This window comes from Rhamphochromis longiceps, linkage group LG23 (genome assembly GCF_057381845.1).
Source record: "Rhamphochromis longiceps isolate RC_006_pf linkage group LG23, R_longiceps_female_GT1.1, whole genome shotgun sequence".
NCBI lineage: Eukaryota > Metazoa > Chordata > Actinopteri > Cichliformes > Cichlidae > Rhamphochromis > Rhamphochromis longiceps.
The window spans coordinates 29108762-29121454 of NC_140578.1; the positions used below are offsets into that span (position 1 = coordinate 29108762).

Here is a 12693-nt window from a genome sequence, read left to right on the forward strand (position 1 = left end):
TCGTTCAGCCCTAGGTACAATATGATTGCATAAAGGCCGATGCAGCGTTTCCTTTTCAGTTTGTATTTGTTATTTCCACTATTATTTTAATAGTGGAGCATTTATTTTTATTTTCAGTGTAATTTTTTTTTTTTGCTTTTTAATGTGAGAGAAAATCCTGCAGTTTGGGAGTAATTGAAGTAAAATCAGTGATTTTATACTTAATATATTTTGCACTGAAGGAAATTAGATTTTTGACCGTAAATATCAATGAAAGATCTTAGAAAATATGAATTAGCAAGTCATATTTACAAAAAAATCAGAAAATGCATCTCCACTATTATGATGAAAGCAAACAGACTGATTTGGTTTAAGTCATAATTTAAGCATCTTAATGTTTTTTTAGTTTTAGTCGAGCTTCAGACGACAATACCATAAGATGATCATAGACTAAATATAAAGCTGATTTAGTCGACTAAAATATAAAGTGTAAAAGTTTTTTGGTTTACAAATCCTCTTCCTTACCCTGATATTAAATGTGAAATGTGTCCATATGTCTGCTCTTCTCTTCCTCCCCAGCGTTGATATTTTGTTGCATTCTCATGAGAAACAGAGAGTCCTCCCTCGAACTGACCGTGATTCTCGATGACAGAGCAAATGTGCGCATCTGATCCTGCTGCACATGAAGATTACTGCTGACTGGATCACTTCCAAACTTGTCCCGTCCTTCGACACAAGTTAATTAGTTCTGATTGGATTTCATCTCGACACAGCATTTTCATCTGTTTTTATTTGTTGATGAAATAGTACATTCATGATAGATTTTGTCCTCATGCATTCGTTTTTATTACTCCTTAGACATAAAAAGCTGGTGGGGTATTGTCATCACACCATCGGGTGTACAGACGGGCAGTGGGTTGGCATGGAAACCCAAGTTTGTGATAACTCGAGAATGAGGCTATTTAGGAGTTTCAAATTGATTGAAGAAATGTATCTACTAAAAGTCTAAGGGCCAGTATTTTTATTTAGTTGTGTGGATGCTTTAAGCATCCACACTATTGAGTTCCTCTTGGGACTTCCGTACACTTTTTGGCACTTAACTACTTCCACAATTTTCAGTCGATTTTCACCGTTCAAATTTTAAACTATTCTGCTATTTCTGCTAATGTGTGCTATGTCTTTTGGTATTTTTCACTATTATACTTTTTAAAATATTAAGCTTAATTTGTCCCATTGAAATGAATGGGAAACTTCTGCAATTCTGCTAAAATTTGCTTGTTTTCGAAACTTAACTACTTCCTCATATTTTCACGTAGAACAAGCATTCAAACTTTAAAATGTTCTCAAATTATTGGGCTATTCAGGTATAAATCAGCTTTTTCAAATCTTTTACTGTTTTACTTTTATGCCTCTTAAAGTTTTCAGTTGCAAAATTGTGATTTTTCACAAAATACATGCGTTGTTATGGTTGCTATGCACTTGGCTTCCAGTGTGCCACTGAAGGTTTTGCAGTCTTCTCTTCATGTCCGAACAACTTCTTGCTACTTGCTCAATTTTCACTCAACTTCCACAAATTATACATCAAAACGTAGGTATTTTTGCTGGCTTTCCGAAAATGTCACTATCATTGTTGTGGGATTTATAGAATTTTGGCAAATCTCCTCAGACCAACACAAAGTCGCAAAACTCTCCATAGAAAGTCAATGGAGAGCTTGTTCAAAATCACCGCTTGATTTCTGTAATGAGAGGCATATTCCAATCGTCATATCTCCTTAACGAAGCAAAGTTAAGACATAAGGCTTGTCCCAGTATATCTTCAGACACTCCTGACGCTCACAATTCAAGAATTTTTTTCTCACCTATTGCCGTTCTGAAATGAGTTAGACTTGTTTGAGAGTAGGAAATTTGTCCTTCGCTCAGATTTCATCAGATTTCAAACTCTGGAAATGAACCACTTTTTTCTCTCGTCATATCTTTTTAATGGATTTCCACAGAGACCTGAAAATTTCCATGATTGTTCACCAAAGCCTGCTGTCTCTTACGGTGAAAGAATGATATCGATACTCCAAATAGATTTAGAGTTAGAAAGCGTTGTTTGAGGGCAAGTCAAGGCAGTTTTTGCTTTGCTCTACTCAGTTATGGTGCATTAGAAGTCAAATATCTTTAATAATTCATATTTTAATGATAAATTGTCAACACTTTAAGATTCCCCCATCTCTTCTGAACAAAACGGTGTAAGAATGACCGTTCTAGCCCCTACGGTTTGGAAATTATGGTCATTTGTTTGAGGGGAGTCGTCATTACGAGAAATAGACTGCAAAAATCCTGTGTCTCTTTGTGCTGCGTGCACCTGTTTTGGCGGGAAAAAGTGCACAGGCTCTCTGATTGGTGGATTCAAATTGAGCAGCTCCCAGGCTGCTTGACTGAGCATGAAACTTGCTTCTCTCTCCCTGTGTGTGTGTGTGTGTGTGTGTGTGTGTGTGTGTGTGTGTGTGTGTGTGTGTGTGTGACAGAGAGAGAGAGAAAGCCTTTTTATGGGATGATCTCATTGTAAGATTCAAATTCAATATATTTAGACTGGTTGACTGAATTGGATCTTGTGTGTGTGAGAGAGAGAGAGAGAGAGAGAGAGAGAGACCCTCTTTAGGGCAGCATCTCATTGTTGGAAAAAATATAATATATTCAGACTGGTTGACTGGCATAGACCCTCTGTGTGTGTCTCTCTCTCTGTGCATTTGTGTATACATATTTGATTTTGTGTGTATCTGTTGGCTGTTCCTTCTTGTTTTTTAAATTTATTTTTATTTCTTTATTTTTTTTTCACAGGTGAATAACAATTAGTTTTGAGGGAACTTAACCATGTTCCGTTTTTTTTTCAGCTTGTCATCTTACATTTTCCAGTATTTTCACTTAAGTTATTACTATTCTGTTCAATCATAGTATTTGTTCTAAATCATTGTTATTATGCTATATTGTAGTATTTCTGCTAAATCATACTATTTCTACTATACTATATTTTTCTTTCTAAATATAGCATTTCTGCTATATAATTGTATTTCTGCTATGTTATAATATTTGTGCTAAACCAGAGTATTTGTGCTGAAACATGGTATTTCTGCCAAATTATAGTATTTCTGTCAAATTATAGTATTTGTGCTGAAACATAGTATTGATTTAAAATTACAATATTCATAGTTCAACACAGTGTCTCTGGTAAATCACAGTATTTCTGCTCTGTTGTACTATTTTTCTAAATCATAGTGTTTCTGTAATGCTTAAGTATTTTTGGCTAAATACATTCTTTCTGTTATCTTATATTATTTCTCCTAAATTCTTGTATTTTTGAGAAGTTATCATGTTTCTGGTAAGTTACAATATTTCTGCTAAGTTCTGGTATGCTATTGTATTTCTGCCAAGTATTATGTTTCCTCTAAGATATTGCAGTTCTGCTAAGTTATTCCATTTTAGCAAAGTTCCTTTGCTTCTGCAAAGTTTTTACAATTTCTGCAACTTTTCAGCCTTTTCAGCTAGTTTTTGCATACAGCTTCAGCTTTAAAGCATCCACACTGCATTTTCGCAGGAAATGCTAATTTTTCTAGTTATCATCTGGTTTTCATCCAAAAAAAAAAATTGACGAAAACTGTACGAAAACAAAATAACATTGCCTCCACATCTTGTTCAAGTCGGCCAATACCTTGATATTTAGTAAATGTGTTAAAAAGAAGACATTTCAGACATTTTCCAAAGACTAAAATAATATACATGACATATTGTCAACAATTTAAATCTTTAACTAGTATAGAGTACATTTTAAAATTTTGACCTTTTACTTGTGTTTCGAGTCAGTGTTCAGAAATGTTCAGAAGTAAATCCCTCATATCCCATAGAAAGACCTGAGCAAACTTCTAATCTGGTCTCTAACCTGAACAAGTTTATAAGTGTAAGATAAGAATTTTATTTCATTCTAATATGACCCAGCCTGGCTGCTCCCCACACATACAAACAAGACACAGGTTAATATTTGAGAGAAGATTAAGCTCTAACGCTTGCATTTTTCAAACAGTAAATTTCACTTTTTAAGCAGTAATACTTGCTTTATCAGTCTCCCCATCCAAAGATGGGATAGCTTTTCATATTAAAACACTTCCTTGCATAAGACTGAAACATCAGCCTCGTAATAAAGCACGCCCTCAACTCCTGGGGCTCTCTTTATTAAGTGAGCATGTCTGACAATTGCACTCTTTTCCCTTTTGCTGGGTAGTTTTTCCACAGTTAATCCAGCTGTTTGGGCATCTACCATTTCAGCTATCTGAGCAAATTGCTAATAGACGCTGGGCAAAAACAGGAAAACAAACAAAAGCGCTCTTTTCCCATTGCTAGGTTGTGCACCTTCAACTTTTTCATATGTTGACAGACAGAATGTCACCGGCACAGGAAGGACTATCACAGACTGAAATCACAACAGTAGGTAGTTTATTTTCCAGAGTCACCAATTCCTATATCTACAAGTGTAGGGAAACAGGTCCAGGGGGTTCCAAGGGTCACGAGGGAAGTTTTAGAGAAAACACCACAGTAGGTAGTTTATTTTCCAGAGTCACCAATTCCTATATCTACAAGTGTAGGGAAACAGGTCCAGGGGGTTCCAAGGGTCACGAGGGAAGTTTTAGAGAAAACACCAACACACATACTCCTCCTCCCAGGGATTCTTCATCCAGCTCGGGCCACACTGACTCACCCAACTCTCAACCAAGCAGGGGTGGAAAGTCCTCAGGCAGGCGGATAGCATCTAGCACAGAGACAGGAGAACAACATGAGAATAGCTCACGGGTCTTTACTCGAAGAGGCTAGAGAATTGACGGAACACTAACAAGAGTTACACAATAATCCAGCAACGAGGCACCTCCAGTTGCTGCCTTAAGTACAGAGCTAGAGTGAGCGCTGATCACAGGAGATTGCTTGCAGGTGCGGGAGTCCACAGTGAACTCTGCCCCGGTGGTGCGCAGAGCACGAGAGGGAAGAGAGAAGGGACAATAGAGGCAAAAACACTTGTAGCCAGACTGGGCTAGCCGGGAAGGCACAGGGCCATGACTATGCTCGTACCAGGTGGTTTGGTTGTGGGAGACTATGCACCGCAGGGCTGCTTCGAGTTCCTGTTTGTTCTCTCTGCTTGTCCATTGTTCTGTGGATGAAAGCCAGAGGAGAGACTAACCTTTGTGCCAAGCCATGTGCACGAACTGCTGCTGGAGGTTAGGCTGACGGAGGATAGGAGCAGTGGCAAACTTATTTTTCAGTAGGTCGAAAGCTTCCTGAGTAGCCGGGTCCCACTGAAAGGGTTTTTTGGATAGGTGAGTTTGGTGAGTGGTAAAGTGATCTTACTGAAGTCTATAATGAAGCGCCGATAGAAATTGGCGAATCCAAGGAAGCGCTGGAGCTGGAGACGGTTGGGGGGCCGAGGCCAGTGCACAATGACCCAAACCTTCTCCGGGTCAGGCTTCAGATCTCCCCGAGCGATGATGTAACCCTGGAAAGCCACAGTGTTGACATGGAATTTACATTTCTCACCCTTCACGAACGGTCTGTTCTCCAGGAGTCGTTGAAGTATCTGTCGGACATGGACCTTGTGTTCTGCCTGGGACCTGGAGAAAATGAGAATATCATCCAGATAAACAAAGGCACATTGATTAATGAAATCTCTCAGCGCATCATTAACAAGAGCTTGGAATACTGTTGGGGCATTGGTAAATCCGAAGGGCATCACCAGATATTCAAAATGCCCAAGGGGTGTGTTGAACGCTGTCTTCCATTCGTCTCCCTCACGAATTCTCACAAAGTGGTAGGCATTACAGAGGTCGAGCTTGCTAAACACGGTGGCCCCCTGAAGCAGTTCAAAGGCCGATGTCAGAAGCGGTAGGGGGTATTTGTTTTTTTACAGTGATTTTGTTAAGCCCACGGAAATCTATGCATGGCCGGAGTCTTGTCTTTTTTTCTACAAAAAAGAAACCTGCCCCCACAGGAGATGACGACGGGCGGATAATGCCTGCAGCCAGAGAGTCAGTGATATATTTTTCAATGGCCTCCCTCTCAGGCTGGGTGAGGCTATAGAGACGGGCAGAGGGCAAGGGAGCCCCTGGGAGGAGGTCAGTGGCGCAATCGTAGGGCCGGTGAGGTGGGAGAGACAGTGCTTTATTTTTACTGAACACTGCTGCTAGATCATGATAGATACGACGCACCGATGACAGATCCATGGACAGAGAGGGCTCCCGTGGGGAGGAGGAAGGCACAGGTGGAGTGGCAGCCCGAAAGCAGTTCATATGGCATTCAGTGCTCCATCCCGTAATCTGCTCCTTTTGCCAATCAATGTGTGGGTTATGTTGCATTAGCCATGGGTAGCCTAACACGTGGGGGGGGGTGACAGGAGCCTTGAAAACACAAAAGCTAATGTTCTCTGTGTGATTGCCGGAGAGGGTGAGGGCGATAGGTAAGGTGACAAGAGTTATGTCTGGCAAACGTTGACCGAATAAGGCTGAGGATTTGGCAGAGGCTTGGTGTGAATGTGGAGCTTAGCAACTAGTGAGGAATCAATAAAGTTTTGTTCCGCTCCTGAATCTACCAGAGCGGAGAGAGAATATGACTCAGTCCGAAAAGTGAGTGTAGCGGCCAGCAACAAACATGGAAGAGGGTGTTTGCCAGACAGGTCGCCCACCAGTACCCTCTCAATTACTGGCCCTTTTGCCAGCGCAGGACAGGCGCAGATGAAATGACCTTTACGGCCACAATTTAAACACTCACCCCTGCTGTTGTTCCGCCAGCGAGAGCCACGAGTGACCTAGCTGCATTGGCTGTTCCCCCTCATCCTCCCTGACACTCTGGGCTTCCCGTGACTCAGGCTGGTCCTCCCTCGATACTGGAAGTTCCCGAAACGACTGTTTCCGTGAGGCCCGGCGCGCCCGTAGGCAGTCATCCACCTGGATGCATAGTGACATAAGCACCTCCAGAGAGGAAGGGATTTCACGCATCATTATTTCATCTTTAAGCTCCTCGTTGACATTATTTAACAGAGTGGTTCTTAGAGCCTCAGAGCCCCAATTAGCTTGCACAGTCAGGGTCCAAAAATCAATCGAATAGTCAGCCACTACCTTGTCTTAGGTTGATCAAACGGTGGCCGGCAGCCTCCGCACTGGAGCCCTTATCAAATACTGCCTTGAAACGGGCCAGAAAGTCATCATAAGAAATTTCAGGGCTGGCCTGCAGCAGAGCCTGAGCCCAGGTCAAAGCTCGATCACGAAGCAACTGGGTCAGGGACGCAATTTTAACCCCGTCGCTAGTGAACATATTTGGCAACTGTTTGAACAGCATAGTACACTGTGTTAAGAATCCCGCACATTCCCCCAGTTCCCCAGAAAACGTCTCAGGTGTGGGTAACAGTTAATCTAGTGAAAATGGGGCTATGACGCCAGATGCCTGAGTGGCTGTGGCAGCAGGCATAGCGACAGCAGTGAGAGTTACCTGCGAAGATGCCATGGGAGGCGGGCTTTCCGGCAGCAGAATATGTTGGGCGAGAGCCTGGGTCAGCGCTGCCACTTCCCCGCTGAGTTGAATTAACATCTGTTTGTGACATTGCACTATTCCCTCCAGAGAGATCGTGGTTGCCGCAGCAGGTGTTGAGTCTGTGGAGTCCATTTCGTGGCTGGATTATTCTGTCACGGGCACAGGAAGGACTAGCACAGACTGAAATCACAAGAGTAGGTAGTTTATTTTCTACAGTCACCAAGTGCGATATCTACAAGTGCAGGGAAACGGGTCCAGGGGGTTCCAAGGGTCACGAGGGAAGTTTTAGAGAAAACACCAACACACATACTCCTCCTCCCAGGGATTCTTCGTCCAGCTCGGACCACACCGACTCACCCAACTCTCAACCAAGCAGGGGTGGAAAGTCCTCAGGCAGGCGGATAGCATCTAGCACAGAGACAGGAGAACAACATGAGAATAGCTCACGGGTCTTTACTCGAAGAGGCTAGAGAATCGACGGAACACTAACAAGAGTTACACAATAATCCAGCAACGAGGCACCTCCAGTTGCCGCCTTAAGTACAGAGCTAGAGTGAGCGCTGATCACAGGAGATTGCTTGCAGGTGCGGGAGCCAGGGGCGGGAGTCCACAGTGAACTCCGCCCCGGTGGTGCGCAGAGCACAAGAGGGAAGAGAGAAGGGACAATAGAGGTAAAACCACTTGTAGCCAGACTGGGCTAGCCGGGAAGGCACAGGGCCATGACACAGAATTGTTTGAAGGTGAGTTTTATTTGGAGCCAGTCTACATCATGCAGTTAGCATCATTGTTCTGTAGCTGCTACATCGTGCGATCAACATTATTTCCATAACTGTAAAAAGAAGAAGAAAAAAAACAGTTTTACATAACAAGAGTGACGACTTTTAGAACAACGACCATAGGATGTAAGAGTCTAACTCTGTCTGGGGCAACAACTGCTAACACAGCGAGAGAATATTTGCAGTGAAAAAGGCATGATTTTGTTTTTATAATGTAGCCTCATAAAATAATGTAGCATGAAATGCCTCTGGCCTTAGCAGTAGCTCTGGGTTACCGCTCATATTTGCAGTTCACATTAGAGCAGATAAAAGCACTGTTTAATTCCTCGCTCCTTCGCTCTTGATTCGATCATAATGCTGATGAGCGCTGCAAACACAAGCATTGTGAAGAGGGATGTGAGAGGACCTTTTGCTCCTTTGCATCGCTTCATTTCAAGCGTGATGTAAATTTTCTGCTATTTCAGAGCAAGTAGTCAATTGCTGACAATAGACACTACCCTTGCTGTCTAACCGTTTTTTTCTTTTTCTTTTTTTTACTGTGCTCGGCTGGTTGTTGTGGTGCACTTCAGCGGATGTGTGGAAGATATCATCTTAAATCAGACTCAGCTGAAATCAGAGAGTTGCAGATCCAGGGGACGACATTTGCTGTTATTTTGTTAGAGCAGAAACATGGTCTTTTTATCTGGCAGTGTCATTTTAGAAGGTCATCTTTCTCCACAAAGACTAAACTCATTAAATTCATCACGCTGGCACAAACTGTTACAGACATCATACAGATGTCTGCAAAAGGCCCCAATTCCAATTGTCTGGCTGAAATTAGCAATCAAGATCTCAAGACAAAGTAAATTTATTCAACCTAAAATAAAGGAGGAAATTACACATTCAAACCTTTGGTGTCGAAGTGCCTAAACGCTAAATGTGGGATGTGTTTATTAGTTATATTTATAAAATCTATCTCTTCTTTGTCCCCTGAGTAACCCAGTTTTATTATCAAAGAGGTTTTGTGGTAATGGGATTTTAAATATCTCCCATGCATCATGTTTTATGAAAACACTTTCTTTTAGTTAGAATAAATTGGATGTGTTAACTTGCTGGGTTGCTGTTGGAGCATGAGCATAGCATTTAATCTTTGGGAAAAAAAAACATTGTATAAATGCGTTACAAAAGATTCATGCAGCCTGTGTGAAATCACCAGTTGGTTAGTGGACTTTTATAAATAGAATGATACTAGAATTTCTTTTTCAGTGGTCTGCTGGTGGAAATAGCTGCATATCAAGCGATATAATAATATCTAAGATTATGCATAAATATATCCAAAAGGCATCACCACCAAATGTAGTGCTGAGGTGAGGCTCTTTAGTTAGCACCCACTCTGTTGCTCAGTGTGGCTGCGCTCTCAGTCATGCATAACTAAGTCTTGATATAACTTAAATAAGGAGCTATAAAAATGTACCCATCATAAAGTTCTAATGAAATTATCTATAAAATTATTTAAATAATTTTTTTTCCAGCTGGACAAAGAAACTGCAGTTTTTGGCACTTCCAGAAGCTGCATCAGCGCTGTTAGCTCGTTAACGCGTTAGTGCCGTGCAGCCCCATGCACAGGGCAATCCGCGCTAACTCGCTAACAGAGAATTGCCGCATTAATGTGTTTGGCAAAAAGGCAACAAAGTATTTCCCAAAATATCAAACTAGACTGGTAAAAAGTCTGTTTATGACACATATTTTTAGCTTGCAAACACCTCCAGCATGTGGTAGTATGCTGTATCTAACTTTTAGACCAAGGAGTAGTAATTCTGTTTCTGACAAAATGTTATTTTGACAAATAACACTCGCCTCCTCTTCTGAATCTGTAGTTATAAATATCCAACACCCTCAAAACTCAGCAGCCAAAACGCTAAAAGACACACACAAACTCTTTTTCTAACCTTCCTGTGAATGCATATATTGATCAATTCCTCCTACTTATTACTCACATAGCATCGCGGGGTCTTGTGCCTCAGTATGTTCCACTCACAGGATGCCTTGTCATCCCCCTCATTTGGAATTAAAGAGCTAGCAGAGCCCTAGCTGTGTTGCTATCTCTCTTTAATGTCCCTGCAGTCCATCATCTGTTCACTTCTGGCTGCACAGCTTTGAAGTTCATAAACTGTGAAGCAAAGGATGGCTGATCTGATGGTCACTGCAGCTGAGGCAGAAAGGAACCGGTCAATAAACCCAGAGAGCGAGATGCCTTTTGCAGAACTGTAGACAGACATTAAAGCGGGGCATGTAAAATCACGCATCCGAGCACATTTTTACCTTTTTGACTCTCGCTGTCGTTCTGTCTTTGAGAGTGTTTGGGTGCGGAGTGGAAGGGACACGTGGAGGGCTCTTCAGCGCTCTTCAAGGATAGCTAAACGCCTATGATAAAAAGCTCCCAACAGCTCAGGATGTGAGCAATTATTGGGGTTTTGATTTCTTTTTGAAAGCCTGGTGGTTGTTTTCCTCTGTGACTTTACTGATGGAGCTTCTAAACACATTTGTTTGGACTGCTTTACTATGATTAGATGTGGCACTGCTGACATTAAAGGTTAGATTTCGTCAGTTGTACTTCTAATCATAGAGAACCCATTGTCCTATCCAGCAGACTGAGCGAGAGGCCCGTGTCTTTGCTTTATCTCAGTCAGACAAAGAAACAGAAGCTGAGACAGTCAGGCAAACACAGCCGTTTGGTTTACATTTTTTATTTTTAGCTTTTATTTTGAGATTACCACCAGCTGAGTCTACCCCACCACTATACACTTGTCACATGTGACATGGGTATTGCATGAATACATCACACGACCTCAGGAAATCAGTATGCAGGACAATTCCTGGAGCTGTTATGAGGCAGCTGTTCAGATATAATGAATGTGTTAGAGACCAGACATCATGTAAAGGGAATGTGGGGAAAAAATAAAGTTCACTTGACCTCAATATATTCCCCTCAGCTCCTGAAAATTGCTTTTGCTTTGGTCCTTCCACTTGATATCTTTTTGCCGATCACAAAGAGTCACAAAGATCCACTGAGTGTCCTCTGTGTCTGTGCACCGTCAGCGCTGCTGTCGTGGCTAAGATTGTGCTTAAGAGCCTGACGCACATGTGCCAACTCAGCAGCTGTCACCTAAAAGTGAGGAAGGCCAGAGTATGAAAAGAAATCTGTTCTTCCCTGACACTTTTCAAGTTGCTAGAATGGTAAAATAGTGTAGAGTGGCACCGGGTGCCCAGTGGATAAACAGACTTGTCTGTCAAAACAAGGCGCCACACTGAACATACTGTCTGGGATGCTGAAGTGTCCTTGAGCAAGACACCAAATCCCCAGCTGCTGCAAGGTTGCTAACAAGCTGCAGTCGCCACAGATGAATACAGGCTGCTGCCAAAGGGTGCATGAAACTTCTCTATCAATGATTAAGTCAGCGTTTTAGTTTCCAGTTTCATACAGATATTCTCATAAGTTTAATACAAATATTCTTAAAGATTGTCATTAATCAGAACAGTTTTTTTCACCTCATAAATTTTCTTCTCTTTACTTTTAAAAGTAATGGCTAAAAATGCTGATTTTGATATTTAAAAGAGGATCTCGCTCAAAAAGACTGCAAACTTGATGATTTTTTTCCTCTCAAAGAAATGAAAAAGCTCCATTTGGTTAAACACTTCTTTCTGTATTAGTTTTTAGGACTTCAACTTCATCTGGCTTTGCACCCTAACTCTGTAGGGTATTTTGACTGTAGTAACTGACAAAAATACCAATAAGCACTGCATGTGTGGATATATTCATGTGTTTCTCTAGTATGTTGGTGCCAAAGTCTTGCCGGTCTTCATCTTTGACCATCTGACGAGGACTACTGAACAGCATAGAGGCTCCTTGTGTGAGCACTTTGGCAACATTTGGGCGATCTAGATTTGGATTCACGAGTCTGTCCGCTTGGCGCTTTCCAACTAAATCTTCCAAGATATTCACCAGATAACTGCTAAGTTTTCCCTTCTGCTTTATGGTGCTGGCCAGAACTAAGCAGTAGGGGTTGTTAGAATACTAGAATTTCTAACTTGATGCGATACCCAGGAACATATTCCATAATATTTTCGATGCTGCAGGAGAAACAAAATGTAAAAAAACATTGAGAAGCATGGATAAGCGATATAAAATGAATGGAAAATTAGAATAATACAAACTATCACAGTGACGGCACTCTTTTTAAGTAGTCTGACAATGACACAGACACAAAAATACAGTAACATAACTGTACGGTATGCAGTGCTTAACGAATTTAATAGACAACCACCAGATTAAAGGTCTATCATACAGCTGAACTAAATTAACAGTATTGGTAATTATTAATTACTTTTTGTGATGATTAATCCACCGGTA

The 12693-nt window shown here is 41.5% G+C and overlaps 1 protein-coding gene across 1 annotated transcript; it reads right to left on the reverse strand.

Annotated features, from left to right (window-relative positions):
• Window positions 1-4721: 4721 nt before the first annotated feature.
• On the reverse strand, window positions 4722-7910 carry LOC146642339 (uncharacterized). The gene is made up of 5 exons (XM_085399294.1): window positions 7486-7910; window positions 6769-6968; window positions 5542-5615; window positions 4880-5158; window positions 4722-4765 (listed from the first exon to the last, which is right to left on the reverse strand). Exons 1-5 carry the CDS (start codon window positions 7657-7659, stop codon window positions 4722-4724), a joined length of 771 nt encoding a protein of 256 aa, XP_085255420.1. The 5' UTR covers window positions 7660-7910.
• Between the last annotated feature and the right edge of the window lie 4783 nt (window positions 7911-12693).

Bases quoted from the DNA above. Each gene is read 5' to 3' on its own strand.
- LOC146642339 (XM_085399294.1), bottom strand. From the start codon at position 7,659: ATGGACTCCACAGACTCAACACCTGCTGCGGCAACCACGATCTCTCTG. The intron at 5,616-6,768 runs GTGAGTGTTTAA...CATTTTCTCCAG, and splicing joins CTGGCGGAACAACAGCAGGG to GTCCCAGGCAGAACACAAGG. The intron at 5,159-5,541 runs GTGAGAAATGTA...TTTCATCCACAG, and splicing joins GAACAGACCGTTCGTGAAGG to AACAATGGACAAGCAGAGAG.